Source organism: Thermobia domestica, chromosome 3 (assembly GCF_964235325.1).
Source record: "Thermobia domestica chromosome 3, izTheDome1.hap1.1, whole genome shotgun sequence".
In the NCBI taxonomy this organism is placed as follows: domain Eukaryota; kingdom Metazoa; phylum Arthropoda; class Insecta; order Zygentoma; family Lepismatidae; genus Thermobia; species Thermobia domestica.
In genome coordinates this window covers 60,261,400-60,280,635 of record NC_137456.1, presented here as the reverse complement: position 1 = coordinate 60,280,635, position 19,236 = coordinate 60,261,400, and the positions used below count along the sequence as shown (strand labels likewise).

The window sequence follows — 19,236 nt, the reverse complement described above, 5'->3', positions numbered from 1 at the left end:
AAATGTTTCAGAATCCTAAGGTACTCACGCAAGAAGTACTCACCAACTACCTCTATAAAAATTGTTGTGTGACTACCTTAGGATTCTGAAACATGGATATTTGGATAGGGCATAATACTATTTTGTAAATAAAGTTTTGACCCGACTACGGTAGATCCTATAGTACTGGAGCTATGAACCTTTAAAGTTCTTTCTTTCATGTTTTCGGCAACTTATAACTCCGCAAGGAAACATTTGTGCACCCAGGTTGGTCTACATTTTTCGTCTCACCTTGGTGTCAGGAATCACCCCCCAAACATTGTCGGTGTTGTTTTGAAACACTAAATATATACATATAAATCCTGAAGACCTTGGTATATGTTGGCTGGGAATGGGAATCCCTCAAATTTGCTCTTGTATGGATCCTGCACCTCCTAAGGCTGGTCTTGGTCAAAATGTATATTCAGTACAAATAAATCAGAAAACTACATCATATTATGAGATTATGAATATATTTGCTTATTATCTATATATTATAGTATGTTACTGTACAAAATAATACTTTACAAATTGGAAAGAATCACATTCGATATTGTTCACTCTTCACATAAATCAGACAAAGTTAATTGGTCTTTAATTGTTTTCACTTGATCATATATAATTGAAGTTAGCAATCAGCGAACAAGCGTGTATTAAAAAAAGCAATCCACGTTTCGCGATTGAAAATGTTACGAAGCTTCCATAGCTACCGCTTCTTTCTTCTTCTTCTCTTTCACTTTAGCTGTAATGAGAAAAAAAATATATTAACATAACTGATAACACAAAACTATTGGAAGTAGATTAAATAAACAAAATTTCGTATCTAGTACTATTTATACGAAATTTTGTATAGATAGTGTATTTGAATCAAAACTAAAAGTATCTATACGAAATTTCGTATTTCGTGTATTTGAATCAAAACTAAAAATGTCACTGTAGTTTGGTTTGTCACTGACTACACGTGTAAATTGAAATTTGAATTATTTTAACAGCTCAACAATGGAAGTTTCCCTATCGTCGTCTATTCGTCACCAATTCTTCGGATTTCTCCCTGCTCATCACTACCAACAGGAAATGACACTACAAATTTAAATTGCATGCTGCCTATAGTCTCCTCTCAACAAAAATCTCCAGTCTCCCCCCTCACCGTCTTATTTCCTAGTTAGAACCTTTAGTACTGCCAACGCAACCGATTTTTTATTATATTTAAGACTTATTTATGGCGTGATACTTTCTTAACACTAAAACCGGAAGTGGAAGAGATTAGAATGGAAACTGAATATATTCTTGGGACGCTTAATTGATTGCACAAAACTACAGCGATTTCGCAGAGTTACGAATACGAACTAGACTCTGGTTCCAGTTGGCTAAGGATAAAAGTCAGTGAAGAGCTTTTGTGAACACGGCATTGAACCTCCGCGTTCCATAGGCCATACAGTTATTTAGTTATAACTTTTTTTTTCACGCTTACTTTATACTGAATGTCGTACAAGGTAAATTACACAAAATTTTAGTCAAAACAGTTCACTCAATACGAAGTTAGTGATAAACGACAAAAGGAGAAAAATAATTCCTGGAGAAATACTTCCCTGGGTAAAAACGATATCAGCCTCTCTAGTTTTTCTCTATTTACAAAATAAGATAGCACGAATGATCCACTGAGAAACAGAAGGTGAAGAGCTTCCACGCACTCCCAAAATTACTAGGTTCACAATGTTGCGCTCATGCCATCAACAAGAAGGAGAAAATACCAACTACAAAGAATTCTCAAAAATTAAACTTCTTCCCCCGATACAATGTAGATCTGACCAAGTAAATGAATTGCTTTGATCTCTTTCCATACACTGAATAATCACAGAAAATAACACTGAACGTACCATTACAACTGAAAATTTTAGCTTATATTTTTCTCCCAAAAACACTTTTTTTCTTTCCTTTTAAATCCTACTTTGGTTAGGCTAATTCCATTTTGAAGCTTTACTACAACACGCAACATCTGCTACTTTTATCCGTCGCATACCAAACCAACCCACTTGGCATAACAGCCCATTTTAGGGTCTGAGCCACTCCAACGCCATCTGTCAGCAACTGGCTGAACTACACGTGATCAGCGCGCTGCGTCGCTCTGTCAAATAACCGGCGTTTCGAGAAATTTCTGGACCTAGTAGCCGCTACGTCTTGTTTTCACATGAATCCCCAGTTTGCCTCACGACGCTGGGTGGAAGCCAGAAATTGGGAAGCACCGGCCGGGAATCGAAACCGGGACCGGTGGACGTGAGTCCAACACTCTAATCATTAGACTACGTCACATGGTACTGTTGAAACAGTGTACTCTTAAACGGATGGACATACCCAAGAAGCTGAATTTATTCTCTGACTTTTACATCTCGATAGTGGCTGTATATGCGATATATTTTTACTAATATTATTTATCTCTTTGGTTTCACCTTCTATTGATGTGATTATCACATGTTTCTACAGTTTTGGCACAATGAGGTCAAAATTTTCTTTAATGACACACCATATAAACTCCTAAAAAGGTGGAACACCGATAATGACAACCTTTCCATGCAAAGTACACTTTACGCATTACTACGCATAGTCTACCTGGCTCTTCGTGAGGTACTTCTGGAAGTTGAGGCTCACCAGCACCAACAGGAACTTCTGCCGGAACACCAACGGGAATTTCTGCCGGGACTTCTGGTAGCGTATCCTTAATGATGGACTCTAATTCTTCCAGAACAGCATCCTCGTCTTCCTGGGTCAGTACTCCACTCAAGAGGGCGTCGATTTCCTGCGAGGAATAAAATGAAAATGAAATGAAATCTTTGAGTTTTACGTCCCACGGTTATGCCGGTTAGGCTAAAGGAGACGGTGATTATGAGAGATGAGTGAAATGGTGGAATGAAGAAAGTGGGAGGAAACGGGACCTGCGAGGAATAGAGTACATTAATATGCACATAAGAAGAAAGATCAAATCACTCCTTAACAAGGATTTATTGATTTATCATATTTCAAACTAAATTCTTTAAAAGCTACTGAGAGAACACAATACTATTACATGACTAATACACTACTATACAAGGATCACTTAAATTATACACAAATTATGATGCTAAATAGCGGTAGTGCCTATCGAAAGAAAGAAAGAAAAAAAAACGAAAACACAAAAGAGTACAAACTAACTACACAGAATACGACTAAAGCTATTTTTATGACAAGTAACATAACCAGAATATCTGCAAATTACCACAATATTACAACAGCTAGTATATCACAAACATCAATTTACAAGTCAAATCCCTTTCTTTTAAATTAATATGTATTCCTTTGATGCGCAGCATCCGCTATTGTAGTAAATCAGGGCAAAATTAACGAAAATTATACATATTCTGTTAATCAACAGGAGGACCGCTGTAATTGCCAAAGAACATAATTATACATCTTATTCTCTGAATACTCGAACACACTTTCAGAACAGAAGGTCAAATGACAAAAATAAATTTATTTAAACATCATATTGACTATAACGGTGTTCACTCGTAATAAAGCAAGCTTTCAAATGCTGTTAACGCCGTAGAACGTATAGATTGGCAGATATAAGGAAATTGCCCAAAAAATTCTATACAAAGTAATCTAGCTAATTTAATTTGTAATGGAAGGTACCGAAAATACCCTAATATTTCCATACCTATATAGTCCTGACAATTACACCATTGAAAGCTTTCGTAATAATGAATATAATGATAAAGGATTATGTCTTTGAGACGACCAGAACAATGTTAAATTTACGTCTCTTGCTGTGTAAAATGAAAATCTTATTTGCTGAATAACATACCAGAACCGTCGAGGAACATATTTCTGTTTTGAACGGCACATCATAAACATTAAAAAGTTGTATCATCGGCATAAAAAAATAACAAGCAAAATATATAAAAAGCAAGAGACACATGAATTTCCCATAATTAATTTTACCATGCTTAAGTCATAACGTCTATCTATTGGATTACTATAGACCTTGATTTATTTATTGGCAATAATGAGTAAATGTTGTTTTCCACTTTAGAATCACGGTAACAGCATTGATCACGATAAATTCGCAGAAAGAATTTTCATGAAATATCTCTTAAATGATCTATGCAACTGAAATTTGTACATCATTTGAAAGCTTCCGTTGTGAAGGATAAAACGATGTTCTACTTGTGTGTCTCTTCTGCAATTAAAGCCAGTAGAAATATATATATATATATATATATATATATATATAGGAAGGGGCAAACGTATGGGTAGATGGAGAGAAAATCGAAGACGTTAAGACGTTCTTCTATTTAGGAAGTCTAATATCCTCGGACGGAAGAGGCGAAAAAGACGTAAGCTCCAGAATAGCACAGGCTAAACAAGCATTCATTAGGAAAAGAGGACTACTAACATCAAGAAATGTGTCGCTGGAAGTTCGTAAACGATTTATTAAGACATTGGTATGGAGCGTGGCGCTGTACGGATCAGAGAAGTGGACATTGAGAAAAGCTGAAATATCCAAGCTGGAAGCATTTGAAATGTGGTGTTGGCGCAGAATGCTGCGCATATCATGGACCGAAAGGAAAAGGAATGAAGTCGTACTAAAGGAAGCAAATGAAGGACGACAGATCATAAAGATAATAGGAAAAAGAAGAAACAGCATGCCTGGCCATCTTATTCGACACTCTGATTGGATCACTGTGCTGATAGAGGGAAAGGCAGAAGGAAAACCAGGAAGAGGAAGACCAAGGATAGAATATCTGGATGCAATTACAAAGAAGAGGCCTTATCAAGGTATAAAACAGCTCTCCCAAGCAAAAGAAAAGTTTTAAAATTTCCATGTTGCCCACCAACCTATGCTTGAGGTGAACAAGAAGAAGGGTGTTTCAAAACAATATCGACAACGTTTAAGAGGTGATTCCTAACATCAAGATGCGACAAAAAGTATAGACCAACCTGGGTGCACAAATGCTTCCTTTCGGAGTTACAGACTGCCGAAAACATGAAAAAATGTACTTTAAATGTCCATAGTTCCAAAACTATGGGACCTACCGTAGTCGAGTCAAGACTTCACTTAAGAACAAATACATGGCCTATCCAAAAATCCATGTTTCAGAATCCTACGGTACTCACGTAACAATTTTTATAGAGGGAGTTTGGCTATGGACATATAATTTGAAGTACTCACCAACTACCTCTATAAAAATTGTTGCGGAAGTATTGCAGGATTCTGAACTATGGATTTGGATAGGGCACATACTAGTTCCTAAGTGAAGTCTTGCTTCGACTACCGTAGGTCCCATAGTTTTGGAGCTATGGACCTTTAAAGTTCATTTTTTCAGGTTTTCGGCAGCCTATAACCCCGGTCCTATGGCATTTGTGCACCCAGGTTGGTCTATACTTTTTGTCTTATCTTGGTGTCAGGAATCACCTCCCAAATGTTGTCGGTGTTGTTTAGAAACACCCCATATATACATATATTGTGTATGTGAGAGAGAAGTACATCCGCCATTTTGAAGAAGTGCTATATTCATATACTCACATCCTCCAATCTATGCGTCCTATGGTATTGAGTTTAAGAAAACAATAATAGTTCTACTACAGGGTGGGCCAAAAGTCACGAAGGGGTTATAACTGTGAATAACTTTTTTACTTATTAGTTTCCATCGATATTTCATACACTTAAAGACCAAGGATGGGAGATTGTTTACACTTGTGTGTGGATCTCAGGTAGGTATCTGCCATTATGGGCCTTACAAATACGGGTCCTGTGTAGCACATGATTCATAACTGGGGTTAAACTCTTCTGGTTGGCCTGAACTCACTCCGCTTCATTATTTTCTTTGGGGCTATCTGAACGACAAAGTGTAAGTGAACAAATCATAAACGATGCAGCAGCTCAAGGACAATATTGATGCAGAAATATGGGCACTTGGAGCAGAAGTGTTGACCGGTCATGAATCATGTGCCACAGGACCTATATCTGTGAGGCCCACAACGGCGGACACCTGCCTGAGATTATCTTGCACACATAAGTGTAAACAATCTTCCATCCTTGGACTTTAAGTCTGTGAAATATCAATGATAACTAATGATAAATAATAAAAAAAGTTATTCACAGTCATAACCCCTTCATGACTTTTGGCCCACCCTGTATTTAAACAACACAAACATCAGTGTGTGCATAACGCTAATATGCAAACCTCCAAGTAGAATCTAGAATAGCCGGGCAGATATGTGAAGAGCGTGAAATCAGAGTAAAGGGGAAGTTCTCACGGTATTCTTCCAAGACCGAACAAAAAGTTTATACTAATGTAGAAAGAAGATAGTAAACTTTTCTTTCTTGTAGCTCATTTTAGAATTTTGCCCATAAGAAAAATATGAGAAACGTGTATCGCAACGTAGGATAGGTTTTACAACTGGATTTGATATTTCTTCGGTGGAGAAATGTCAAGGGACTAGTTCTCGTAATAAAGGTATGGAGGTTGGGTGACCTTCTGTAAACGATTTCAGGTGAAATGATGAGTACAGAGTAAGCAAGATTCATTAGCATGTGGGAGTAATGGAAACCGGGATGGTGTTGAGTAATAGTTGGGAATAAGCAATTTTAAAGAGCCTTTTTTTTTTTTTTTTTTTTTTTTTTTCCCACATCTGAATTGTTGCTGATCAAGTTGACGAGTATCTCAGTTGACGAAAGAATTTTGAGGTAGTTGTTGACGGAGAATGAGATGGAACAAATATGCGTTCCCCGAATGGCCAAGGAATAGAGCAAGAAACGTTTGATATGGTAAGCTCACATAGTAGCTCTTGAAGTGGAAGCATTGCATACTGATGATAGGTTTGATGTGTGCCTTAGTATGTCACTCTATAGACGCCCATTCTCAAGTTTTCACGTACACATCCAGGAAGGTGACTGTATGCTTGGTGAAGAAGCAAGATGAGTTTAACTAAGGCACTTCTTCCGGGATTCTAGGAATTATTCTAGTGCTCTTTGGAAGTGTGTTCATATTAGGAAGATATCTATGAATCGAAGCTGGGAAGATTAACCAGGCAATAGGCGGAATATCTGCTAATCAGGCACCCTTACAAACATAAGGAAGGAATGAGAGTGCCCATAATTTGAAGATAACGGTTATTTTCAAATGCGAAATTGTTCATGGTCAGGGCAAACTAGGCATATTGGATCAGGAATTGTGTGCTGGATAATTGAGGCCCTAGTAGTATGTTTTAAGTCTTCAAGGACGCTGAGGCCGTAAGTCAGTGAGATATTAGTGTATAATAAAGTTACGTCTATGTAGGCTAGAATAGTATTGGAAGATAGGGGACGAGTAAAGAATGCATGGGAAGTAGTATGTACTCTCGAATTATGATAGGAAAGTGTGGCCATGGCACTGGAGGTGGAAGTTGAGGAAAACAGAGATGCATTTTGTGAGGTTATCAATACTGACAGAAGCAATGGGTCGTTTTAGGTTGCGAGTTTCTATATTTTGGAAAGATGGAATTTAGAAGTATTGTGTGTTTTCGGAATAAGATTCACGATGGTGAATTGGGACATGTCCTCGAGAGGTCCATGGTTGGCTACATAAAATTGGACTTTAGTAAGGAAATCATTGGTGGTATTTTCTTCAAAAATGCAGTTGCAAAGCTGGTGTAGAGCTTCTAACCGGTAGTCTTAGTCTGGAATGTACTCTGTATAGATGGAATAAAGGAATTCTGAAGTGATAGAAAATGAATTACCAAAAACAGCGAAAACATAATCACACACACACAAAAAGTATACTATAAATGCTTTCGCTGAATGCTTCATCAGATAGTATAGGGAAGAAGTATGACGAAAAGACAACCTAAAGCAGCTGTAACACGTCCAGGTGAGTGCTATGTATAATGGTTCTCTTACCCGTTGCTTGTCCATGCCCTCTCTTGTCTCTTCCAAGATCGCCTCAACATCTTCTATTGATAGAAGTGCATTGATTTTCTTCAGAGCTTCATTGCCCACCTTCAGTCCTTCTACCACCTACCGAAAAACAAACAAAAATAAATAAATATAGTTGTGCTGACAATTTCACAATAGATATTATTTACTTCATATTCTTAACCTGTAAACGTACCAATATTTCATGCTACTTTACGGGAGTAGGTGAACAATTAGTGTTTCCACCTCGCAATTAAGTAAATTCAGGTTCCAATCCCGAGGCGACATTTTCTTTAGCCCTGTTAATCAAACGCAGTTATCGCTATCACTCTTTATTATATCTTTATTTGTATTTGTGGGCAGAAGTACTTTTAAATTATGCACAAGCTGCTCTAGAAAGGAAGAAGAAAATTATGAAAAGAAAGAAAAGATATAGATGTAATTTCTTTTCTAGTTGTCATAGCAACGAAGAATAAATATATATAATAAAGGATCCATCTTGTGTACACTGCATGTACAATTTTTAAAGAGTGTAAAAGTTTAATGTGTCACATACTATAATAAAAGGTAATATCATGATGTCGTGTGTAAATGGATTTTGTTAAATCATTAGCCTTGTAGTTATCTAAATGTATATGAACTGTGGGGATTTCGTTATATGTTATATAAAATTTGGTGGTCCTTGCCGCAGGATTGTCGTTATTTTTTTCATGATCTTCTTCTTTCTTTCTAGAGCAGCTTGTGCATAATTTAAAAGTATTTCTGCCCACAAATACAAATAAAGATATAATAAAGAGTGATAACAATACAAGTATTGTTATACAGTAACGATATTTAAATACAGTGAGATTTTGTACTTGCAATTATCAGCAGGGGGACATTGTTTGGCATACTCTGTGATATCACAAGGTTAACAGTGTTGTCAACCCAACATAAAATTGCATTTTTTCAAATGGCACTACATCAGATTATTACATGTTTCAAATTTACACATAAAACGAAAACTTATAATACCACACTTGTCAAGCAGTGTTGCGAGCTAAGGACGCTGCAGTATCATAAACATCGAAAAATAACATCAAATGTTGGAGGGTTCTACAACAGGAATAAAGCACGTGAAACGGATAGAGTAATGTACATCCAAAGTACCTTAATGCCGAATACTACGATCGTCATATGACGTATTTCGAATAAGTAGAAACAAAGTTAACACGGAATTGAAAATTTGACTTTTTTCAAAGCAGTTTATTTCGAAAAAGTGTTTAGATAAGTATCACATCGAATTATGTAGATGGCTTTCAATAGACATACAGATCATAATGCCGTTTATAGTAATTTGATATCTCAAATCATTTGGGAGATTAAAAAAAAAAAGTAAAATTTGATATTTTGTCTAAAATGACGTATTCGTGGGAACTTTTTAAAGACAATATTTGATTTACTTTTGCTTCTATAACATTACAACAATACTTTTAGGTCGGATGACAATAAGTTCTTACAATCACATAATTTTAAGCCGTATTTCAAACTTTAACAGTTTTGGCCATATTTCTAGAACAATTTGAGATACTATAAACGGCATTGTCATTTTCACATCTCTTGAAACACATGCAATTGTATGAGATACTTACGTAAGCAGTTTTTCAAAATACAGATGTTTGAAAAAAGAAATCAATCTTTCACTTCATTGTAACTTTGTTCGTATTCATTCAAAATTCGTTATATCATGATCATACTATTAGATACTAAAGCACTTCGGATGTACATTGCCCCGTCTGTTTCATTGGCCTTATTACTGCTGCAGAGGCCACCAAAATTTTGATGTATGTGATAATGTAGCGTCCCTGATTTGCAACACTACATGACAAAAGTGGTGTATGTTGTCGTTTTACATGTAATTTAAAATATGTAATAGCCTGACGTAGTGTTATTTGTAAAATATATGATATTAGGTTAGCAACATGGTAAACCCTGGAGTATCAGAGAGTATGCCGAACAATGCCCCCTACCGATATTTGAATGGTACCAAATTTCAGCGATTTTTGTCTACTAGTTTAAAAGTTACAATGTCGTATCAAGACAAATGGTACACCCTCTGTATAAAAGAAGATGATTACAAGAAGAAAATACAAATTAGTTCCTTTCAATAATTAAAGGATATCAAGAACATTTCATAGTAATACACCTATTAGAACTTCTATAACTTTTACTTTATATTTGTTTCATCTATACCTGTTTGGGAGTCTTAATCACAGTATGGGTTACATAATTTCCCGGAATTTTACTTTTTGTGCCTTACGTTCACTTAACCCTTCGTAAATATGGCATGGTCTCAGATTCCGGGTGGTGCTCATTTTTTTTTAATTATTTTTTTCAGAACAAGTGGCGGGAGTAGAACCTCTTAGTATTTTTAAGGTCAATAATTGAAATGATTATAGTTGTATATTGATAAAGGTCATGGTAATATAATACAACCATATTTAGCTTTAGTAACGAGAAAGAACTCATAGAACAAAACGGTGAAAAAAAACGGTCTCTGAGACCAGCCACACTAAAGATGTGACTTTTTCATAAGTGAAAGGAGATAATGAAATGCAAGTTGCCACAATCATAGATAAGGTTATTCTACAACAGAAAATATGAACCTGAAGAATTTTCAGTGTTGCCATCCATAGAAAATACAGTGCTGCCAGAATAACCTTTCCTCCAAAATCTAAGTTAAGACAACGACTAGAGGATTACGTATCATGTTTTGGAATCCTGTGACTTACTTTTTAAATAACAGTTGTATTTAGTTTGTAATTAACTAAATAGTTTTAACATACAGTTATTAAAATTAAATAATGATTTTATTTTAAAAAGTAGTTCACAGGATACGAAAACAACATGATACGTAATCAAATGCAGTTGAGTTCGTTCTTCTAGTTGCTACCATAAATTAGATTTTGGGGAAAATGTTATTCTGTATACTACCATAAAGCAAGGTGCTGGACAGAGGTTACTATAAAGGCTTAACCAAATAATTAGTCAATATATAAATATAAATCCGAAGTACTTGGATACTACGAAAATGGTGCTCAGTGTTTAAAACTCAAAACCAAGAGAAAAGCAAATCAATTCCCTCAACAGCACATTGGTTCCGAAACCCCTTACCTGCATTTCCACCTGTGCAAACTCCAAGTCTGTCACAAGCCTCTCTAAGTTCTCGAGCTGCCCGTCAGCCTTCGACAACACTTGCTCTTGAAACCTTTTCTTCCGAAGGAGTAACTTCGCTCGCCTAAAAACAAAAAAATTCATAAGGTTATGTCAAAACAGAAAATCACGAACTGGCGGCAATACACCACAAGGAGTGTTAGATACAGTATTTGACACAAGTTATTACCTTATTAACATTAGTTTCATGCAAACACGATGACTACAGCACGGTACATCTTAGTACAGATTATTACAAGTAGCTGGCACGCACAAGGAGGATGTGTGTCAACGTTCGGCAAGGACAAACAACAACAGCTACAGTCTGCTACGTGACACATAAATAAATTATTTACAGCAAAATATAAACTGTCAATTGTTATTGGCAAGAACGATACCCTTTTTAGCGCCATAAGTGTTTTTTTTTTCTTGGATTTTCTCGAAAACTGCGCATAGGAATTCATCCTCAAGCACGTCGCTTACTCAGTTCCATATGGCCTATCGATTGATGTATATCCCACCTTTGAACTATATGTTAGTTACACAGAAATCAAAATTCAAGCCTTAATTATAATTTAGGCTATATCTCATTAATCACACTATGTACTGTTATTTCTTTAGTGTCATAATAAAGAGCCTAATAAGGATAAGTTTCAGTATAAGTTTTACTTTGTTAAATGGCATGTATCGTACAGTATGCATGCTTAAGTTTACAAAGAAATTACTTCTCCTCGATTTCCTCAAAAACTAAGCATGAGATTTTTACACTCACGCACATAATTTTGTTCCGCTCAATAAGACCTCTCAATTAGTATATGTCTCATATTTCGATTCGGCTGTTATAAAGTCCTTGCCATAAAACAAATGCTTACAACTTTTTTGTAATGGAACAATAGACAAAAACATGAATAACGTGAAAGGGTACACGCGGAGAAATACAGCGCCGTTTGTCTCATACAAAATGACAAGTGATCCACTTGACCGCCAGTACCATGATACGTATTAACTGTCAGGAGTCATGGGAAGAGACGAAGAAACACGATCGCATGGCGTTCCAGAGGGAAGAAAGAAAACACGAGACATCGACAACACCATTTATTTGACAGTGTAGAATGTAATGACAATGAGCATGACAGTATGTCGAAGAACCACAGAGACTGTTATGTGGTGGTGCAATGAGCGTAAACCTAGTCTGTCAAAGAGTATGTTCAAAATGAGACCTCGAAGCGCACACGCAAAGATCGTTCCACAGAATATAGCATTCATATAGAATGGTCTTACAGACTGCAGTAATGCTTTATTGTATATCATCTGGTGTTATTGGCACATCCCGGTAGACAATGTCCTTCAGTTTCCCCAAAAGAAAAAAGTCTAACGGCCACAAGTCTCGAGAACGAGCCGGCTATTTGACAGACCCTTATCGTGCTATTCATCAACTGAGAAACATATTATTCAAACATGCTGTAGTGCGTCATGCACTGTGAGCTGGGCATCCGTCATGTTGATACCACACTTCCCTTCTTGTCTGAAGCTATATGTCCTCTAATAGTGTTGACAGTTCATTTTCTAGGAAGTTTATATATCGGTCAGCATTCAGTCTCTTATGTATGGAAAATGGTTCAAGGAGATGTTTACCCGCTTGTTGCCCCTCACCTTACCTTTAATTGGCTTCTCCCGCACACGTTGTTCAGATGTTACACTTCCGTTGCCTTAGTTTCACAAAGAGCTTACCAAAAAGACGTCACGATGGCTCCCGTCTGTCCGGATATCTCTGCGCTTGTAAATACCACTTTTTTCACTCTTACCACTACGACTGTCTGCTATGACTTAGCACGATCTTGTGGCTCGGCAATCGCAACTTTCTCCGCGTCAAGAACTGCTCTGTCAAACACTTCAGACAGCATACGTACCGAAGTACTGGCGGTCAAGTGGGTCACTTGTCTCTGTTTACAACCATTTCCATATCTCCCTGTGGAACTGTGTGCAGTAGCAGCGTGATACAAACGGCGTTGTATTTCTCCGTGTGCCCTGTCATATATATATATATATATATATATATATATATATATATATATATATATATTTGTCTATCGCTCCATTATAAAAAGGTCACTTTCTTCCTGGTGCCCCATTTGTCGATGTTTTTCCTGCCACACCACACCTCCGTTTGACGAACCCCATTTAATATTGCTATTTATCGTATATCACTAGCGTTTCTCGTTTCTGCAGCATTTCAGGTGGCACTTTTAGATGCCTCACGCTATGTATGTGTCGACTTTACGTGTACTACCAATGATACACATACAGTGGGTAGGTAATTCTGCTTGGTTTCGGCAAAAGAAAATTTAGCAATAAAAATGCATATTATGTGTCTATACTTACTCCTTCTTGCCTTCTTGCAACAGCCTTTTTGCCAATAGTCTATCATTGTCAAGAGAGACTTCCACTCTCCTCTGATACTGCTTCAAGTTGTCTCTTTGCTGCTTTAATTGCTGAAATACACAACAAGATTTTAACTACTTATTTAATGATGTGATTTGACGTATATTAAATAATTAGTAAAAATATAACAACTTACAAAGTCCAACAATCTGTTTCAACAATCTATACTGACTTCGTCAGTAGCTCTAGGAAACTCACATGAAAGTTTTCCTTCCCTTTTCAGAATTTCATTTTATACTTTTTTCGTGTGCCCAGTTGTATAAAAAAAATGCATAGTGCAGTGTTTGCGGAGTAGATCGTTCAAACGAAGAGTTGTTCGAATAGTCTACAAGGGATTTATATTAACAAGAGTTCAAACCTCATCATTTTCAACGGGGCACAAAAAAAAAAAAAAAAAAAAAAAAAACCTGCAAAATGAAATCCTGAGGGAAAAAAAAAACTTTCAAGTGAGTCTCCCAGAGCTACTGACGAAGGCAATAGACATTACTGAAATTGTTAAATGCAGTTAAAATGCACTTGGACCCAGAAATTGTTGCATGTTTTGCTAGCATTTTACTACTCTTGAAAATACACTGATCTATCACAGAACTACTACCATCTCCCCGAATAATTAATTCGAACTTGCTTCCATGCAGTCTCGGACTGGGGGCTATAGGGCCCCTGCAGGAGCTTTACTTGGAGGGCCCCATCTTATCTTTCCGTGATGGAGTGTGGCTTTTCTTTATAAACCTGTCAGGTTCATTTACGCGTGGTAATGGGGCTCCTGTTCTATTTCTTTATGGTGTTTTAATAACTTGTCCAACGACTAACAGAAGGCCCAGGGACTTTATAAAAGTCAGTCTCATTTCGGCATTCACGGGGCTCCAATACACATTTAGACAATATGATGCTGGGATCCCATTCTTCATATTGTTGAAATATATTCTTACTAGGCTACAAACAAAGGGCCCCAGATAGAACTTTATAATACTGTTAGTTTTATTTCAATAATGGGACCCCAACGAGTACATTCAATGCTGAGGACCACTGAACTCTGGGAACGGAACAAACTACAACGAGTAAGTATGTAAACTACAACACAGTAGATGTGTTTACCTTAGTTTCCGTATTTATTCAGTATTCATTATATAACATTTATTTATTTTGAGAGGGCCCCGGCAGGGATCACTGCCTTTCTGTCCTGGCCACTCCGAGCCTGCTTCATGTGAGTTTCGTGATGCTGCAGGATATATACCGGTTGTGTATAACTAGGGGGTTAAGTATTCACTAAGTAAATGAGTTCATGTGTGACGGGTAAACGTAAAGATTTATCCGTGTTCGACAAAGCCAGATCACAGCGTTCCGAAAGAGCTGATGTCTCGATCGGGCAAACAGGTGAACTAGTGGATGTTCGAAAGTAGCTTTAGTGAAAGTGTATCAATAATGGTGTCTAAACAATAAACCGTCACAAAACCGAGGAGGACGGTGCAATTTGACGGTGCCGATTGTCGGAGTAAGTGCTACATTCAGATACTGGTACAGGCCCACAGGCATAGTATGGTTAGAAAGCTGACTACCCAATATAAATGTGATTAACTCAAAACAAATCCCCGATAATGTTAGAGTTTATTTCTTCAACAGATGTGCAGCAAAAAAAGTATTGTTTGAACTTCCCATTCTGGATTTTACAACAGTATCCCTTCCTCCCTCCATCCCTCTTTTGCCCGCATTTGCGGGGTTGCAATGTCTCAACACCCACTGTGTCTCTGTCTCTCACTCTCTCTCCCAATACTATCGCTAATGCAAAACAGATATCAGGCCTCCACATTTTGCTACAATCGAATATAATATAATATATATATGTATAAGAAAACTATATATGTTGAATAGCATTTTCTAATCACTGACTGAAAGGACAGGGTTTGGAACTGTGGCAATTAAGTGTCCACGCGGACTTGACGAGCGGCTGTCAAATGCTGGAAATGAGAGGCCGGTTGGCCATTTAGTTATCGGGAGTATTTTCTACAAGTTCCCGCGGACGATGACTTATTGATGGCACTTCCCACTACACACAGAAGGCGGCATCCTTTATATACAAACTGCACATCTATTGAAGAAATAAACTACAAAGTACGTTCACACATACGGGCTCATCCAGCAGCTCGTCTCCCGGGTTCAGTCAATTCAAGACTTGCCTGATTGGTCTACAACGAACATGCGAATTAGATGATAGAAGTTGGGAAGAATCTGATGAATCATGACTTTTAGCACACTCTGTGGATGTGCGTGTGCGTGTGCCGTGAAAATCCCACCAAGTGCTAGAGCCCTCGTGCATACTGTCAACATTACAACCCAACGGCTAGTGTGTAATTTAGGGCATGTTTACATAGCCAAAACTACGCCCATGGTGGTTGTAGACAGAAGTATGACTTGTGTCCGGTATCACTATACCAGACCATCAGCATCTTCCATTTATAAGTGATAAGATTGCACCGAAAACTTCAACACCGCTGATAATGAAAGAGGTTATCCACTAAAACTGTACGGTTATTTATAAAATATGAACACTTCCTAAGTAAGTCTTGGATTATTACTGTACCTAACATATTTGTGCGCAGCATTTATAATCTACATTTCAGAAATGAATAGATTCAGATACAGGAATCGACTCTAAAATCCTGTATAACCAGATCAAGCTTAGCTGAAAGCTGTAGAAGGAAACTGCTGAGACAATATCTTACAGCATTAAATAATCGTGATGAGTATCAGAAGTGGGCGTGTCACCGCTATCTTGAATTCCACTTGGCGGATACTCAGCTTGATGAGCAGAATCTTCCTGACTAAGCTTCAACCTGTTCAGTTTAAAAGTTAGAGGAAAAAAAAAAAAAAAAAAAAAAAACCTCCATAGAAACACATTTAAAATCCTATACCTCACACTCAGATCAAAAAGTGGAGTTAACCTCTAAAAATAAAAGTCGCCAATAGGTGTGGGGCATGTGAGGCATGGCAATGAAGTGTTTCTCCATTACCTTTGTTCAAGTACATACCCATAATCACTGACGCGCCTGCTCCTAACGGAAGCACCCCTGCGCTCCTGTTCTGATTCGGTTAGATAAAACTCTTGCTTTTAGTGGTCACCCAAGTACTAGTTGGCTTGTGGTTTTTGCACAGTCGTACTAATGCGTATTTATACCTGTAACAAGTATGTTTTCCTCTGCACGCAGTTCTCTGTTATGAAATACTTTCTAAGGCACTAAAAGTGAATTTCCTGATCAAAGAAGCGAGTTGTAATTAATTTAAGTATCCGGACCTAAAATGGGATAGCATGTATATTAATGCTCTAAAGTGGCCCAGCGCAGTGTAGTCGCTAACGTACTCACCTTAGATGCGAGCGATTCCGAGTTCCATCCCTGGTGGGGACACTCGGTCGAAAGGTGTAACAGCCATCCTGAGTGAGTTTTTTTCTAGCTTTTCCTCATTCACACTAGGCAAATGTCAGGATGGCACCTAACATAATAGTCACAGGCCACTTCAGTCCAATACAAAGTCTGCATTGGTAAGCACATACGGAAGCAATAATAGGCAGCGTTGTGATTCTGATTCTTAAAGTTCGAAGTGTCCAAAAAACTGCCGACTCGTTCCAGTGAGCAGTCAGAAGTAACGTAATGGCAGTCAGTGCTGATAGTGTCCGAGAAGAATGGCAAGGTGTGGCCGAACTGACTTACGTTGTTTTCAAACATCAAATTAAATTAAGACAGCAATTCGAATTACCTGACGTTACGGGAAAGGATAAAATGTTAAGATTTCAAGAAATTCCAAATCTTCAATTTCTCATATGAATATTGAATTCTTGCAAGAGTGTGAGCTACTCAAACATGACGTAATATGTCAGAAATGCAAGAGCATATGTCATTAACAACGAGAAATGAATCAATTGATGGCTTAACATGATGCTGCGATAAAGTGAGACGTGAAATAAAATAAACAAAAAGTGCAAAGGAAAGAAGAAAGAATTGATGAAAATTCCATTGGAACGTAAGTTACAATATGTTGTTCATATGTAGTTTACGTGCTACTCATCATCACTGACGTGCCTGGTTAATACGGAACCTCCCTACTCAGCTTTTGTCCTGACTCGGTTATATAGCATTCGTGTTTTATACTCAGCCTTACTAAGGAGAATCTGCACCTATTAAAGCAACCTCTCTCTTAAAATACAGCATCTAAGGCAGTAAAAATGATTTTCTTTCTAAGAATTCATACTTTTTGCGTGCAGTTCTACTACACGGATCCATAGTATAAGTAGTAGTAGAAGCAGGAGTAGGAGTAGGGGGTAGAAACGGGTTACAAGCCCCGCAGGGGTTCGTTTGGTTCTGTTCTGGACATAAAATAGGCAAATTTGCAAAGACTTCCCTAAATTTTTCAGGGCCTTGTACAATCTGTGGATCCGTATAGTAAAACTGCACCCTATTTTGATAACTATAGCCTAATTTTGATTAAGTTAGGTCATATTACGTTGTATTTACCTTCATGGCTGGTATTGGCCCCCGAAATTAGAATTAACCTGAATGAATTTCCTGCTAACAAAAATTCACATTTCATGAATATAAACATGCTCCTATAAGGTAGGATAGTACGATTCTTTATAACTAATAAAGGATATAGTATACATGAAGCTGCATCAGTTCCCGAAGGAGCAGGACGCTCATACTTTTAGGGATTATTCATTGAGTATGTACGAACTTACAAAGGGGGTAACAAAGCGACTTTTATTTACATATCGACTGATACGAAAATAAAAAAGAACGTACCTGTACTTTATATCTGCATGTGTAGAGCCCTTGTACTTTATCTATGACTGTGTGTGTGTGTGTGTGGGGGGATTTAATGCATATCGCGTGTTTTGTGCACATGGATACTTCTTACTACTGCACTACGTAGAAAATTTATGGTATTTCATGTAGAAGTGGTAATACAACACAGAAGCAACGCAGATCAGGGGGTTCTCATGTATACTATTACCGAGCGAGCAAAAAGCTCTAAAAAATTTTGAGCACTTAAAAAATATCGTTCTAAATAGTCTAATTACCAGAATCCTATATTCTTTACATCAGCTATATTGCTCCTTTATTTAACACTGTAAATATAAATAATCACTTCGCAAATTTGCATAATACAGAAACCACAAGTAATTATACCAACTTACCAGTACGGCCCTATCATGGTCAGTAACCCTACTGCTGTGACTGCTGGATTTTAGTTTTGCAAATAGTCCACCCATTGAAAATTAAACTGTAGCACAAACTCGAAGGGAATTACTCTTCTAAAACTTGTCAACATCACCTTCTTTTTCAATTGCCTTCAACTTTCACATTCGGAATTCATTCTTCGACCTTCAGCACATTTTGCGGCTTACGTTATTTTATTGTCTCTCAGTATTGCCACATAATAATTATACATTTTTATCAAGTTGAAATATTTTCATTACAGTATTACTAAGTACGTTTTATAGCAATGTAATATAATTTTACTAAACATAAATGAAGAATATCAACAGGAAATGGTATTCCTCAACCTAATTACGTTATTGAAAGTTACGTATTACTCGATTTTTTTTTAAGAATATAGTTTTAAGAATATTCTAAGTATGTACTGCCAACACTTAATACTATTGT

General features: G+C 37.2%; 1 protein-coding gene across 2 annotated transcripts; it reads right to left on the bottom strand.

Moving 5' to 3' along the window:
• Positions 1-474: 474 nt before the first annotated feature.
• On the bottom strand, positions 475-19,007 carry Vps20 (vacuolar protein sorting 20). 2 transcript variants are annotated; one of them, XM_081750935.1, is made up of 6 exons: positions 18,768-19,007; positions 13,523-13,632; positions 11,102-11,225; positions 7,934-8,050; positions 2,665-2,812; positions 475-760 (listed from the first exon to the last, which is right to left on the bottom strand). In XM_081750935.1, exons 1-6 carry the CDS (start codon positions 18,840-18,842, stop codon positions 708-710), a joined length of 627 nt encoding a protein of 208 aa, XP_081607061.1. In that variant the 5' UTR covers positions 18,843-19,007; the 3' UTR covers positions 475-707. The 2 variants fall into 2 exon arrangements, with proteins under 2 accessions (XP_081607061.1, XP_081607060.1); XM_081750934.1 differs by having other exon boundaries at positions 2,626-2,812; positions 18,768-19,005.
• Positions 19,008-19,236: the final 229 nt, after the last annotated feature.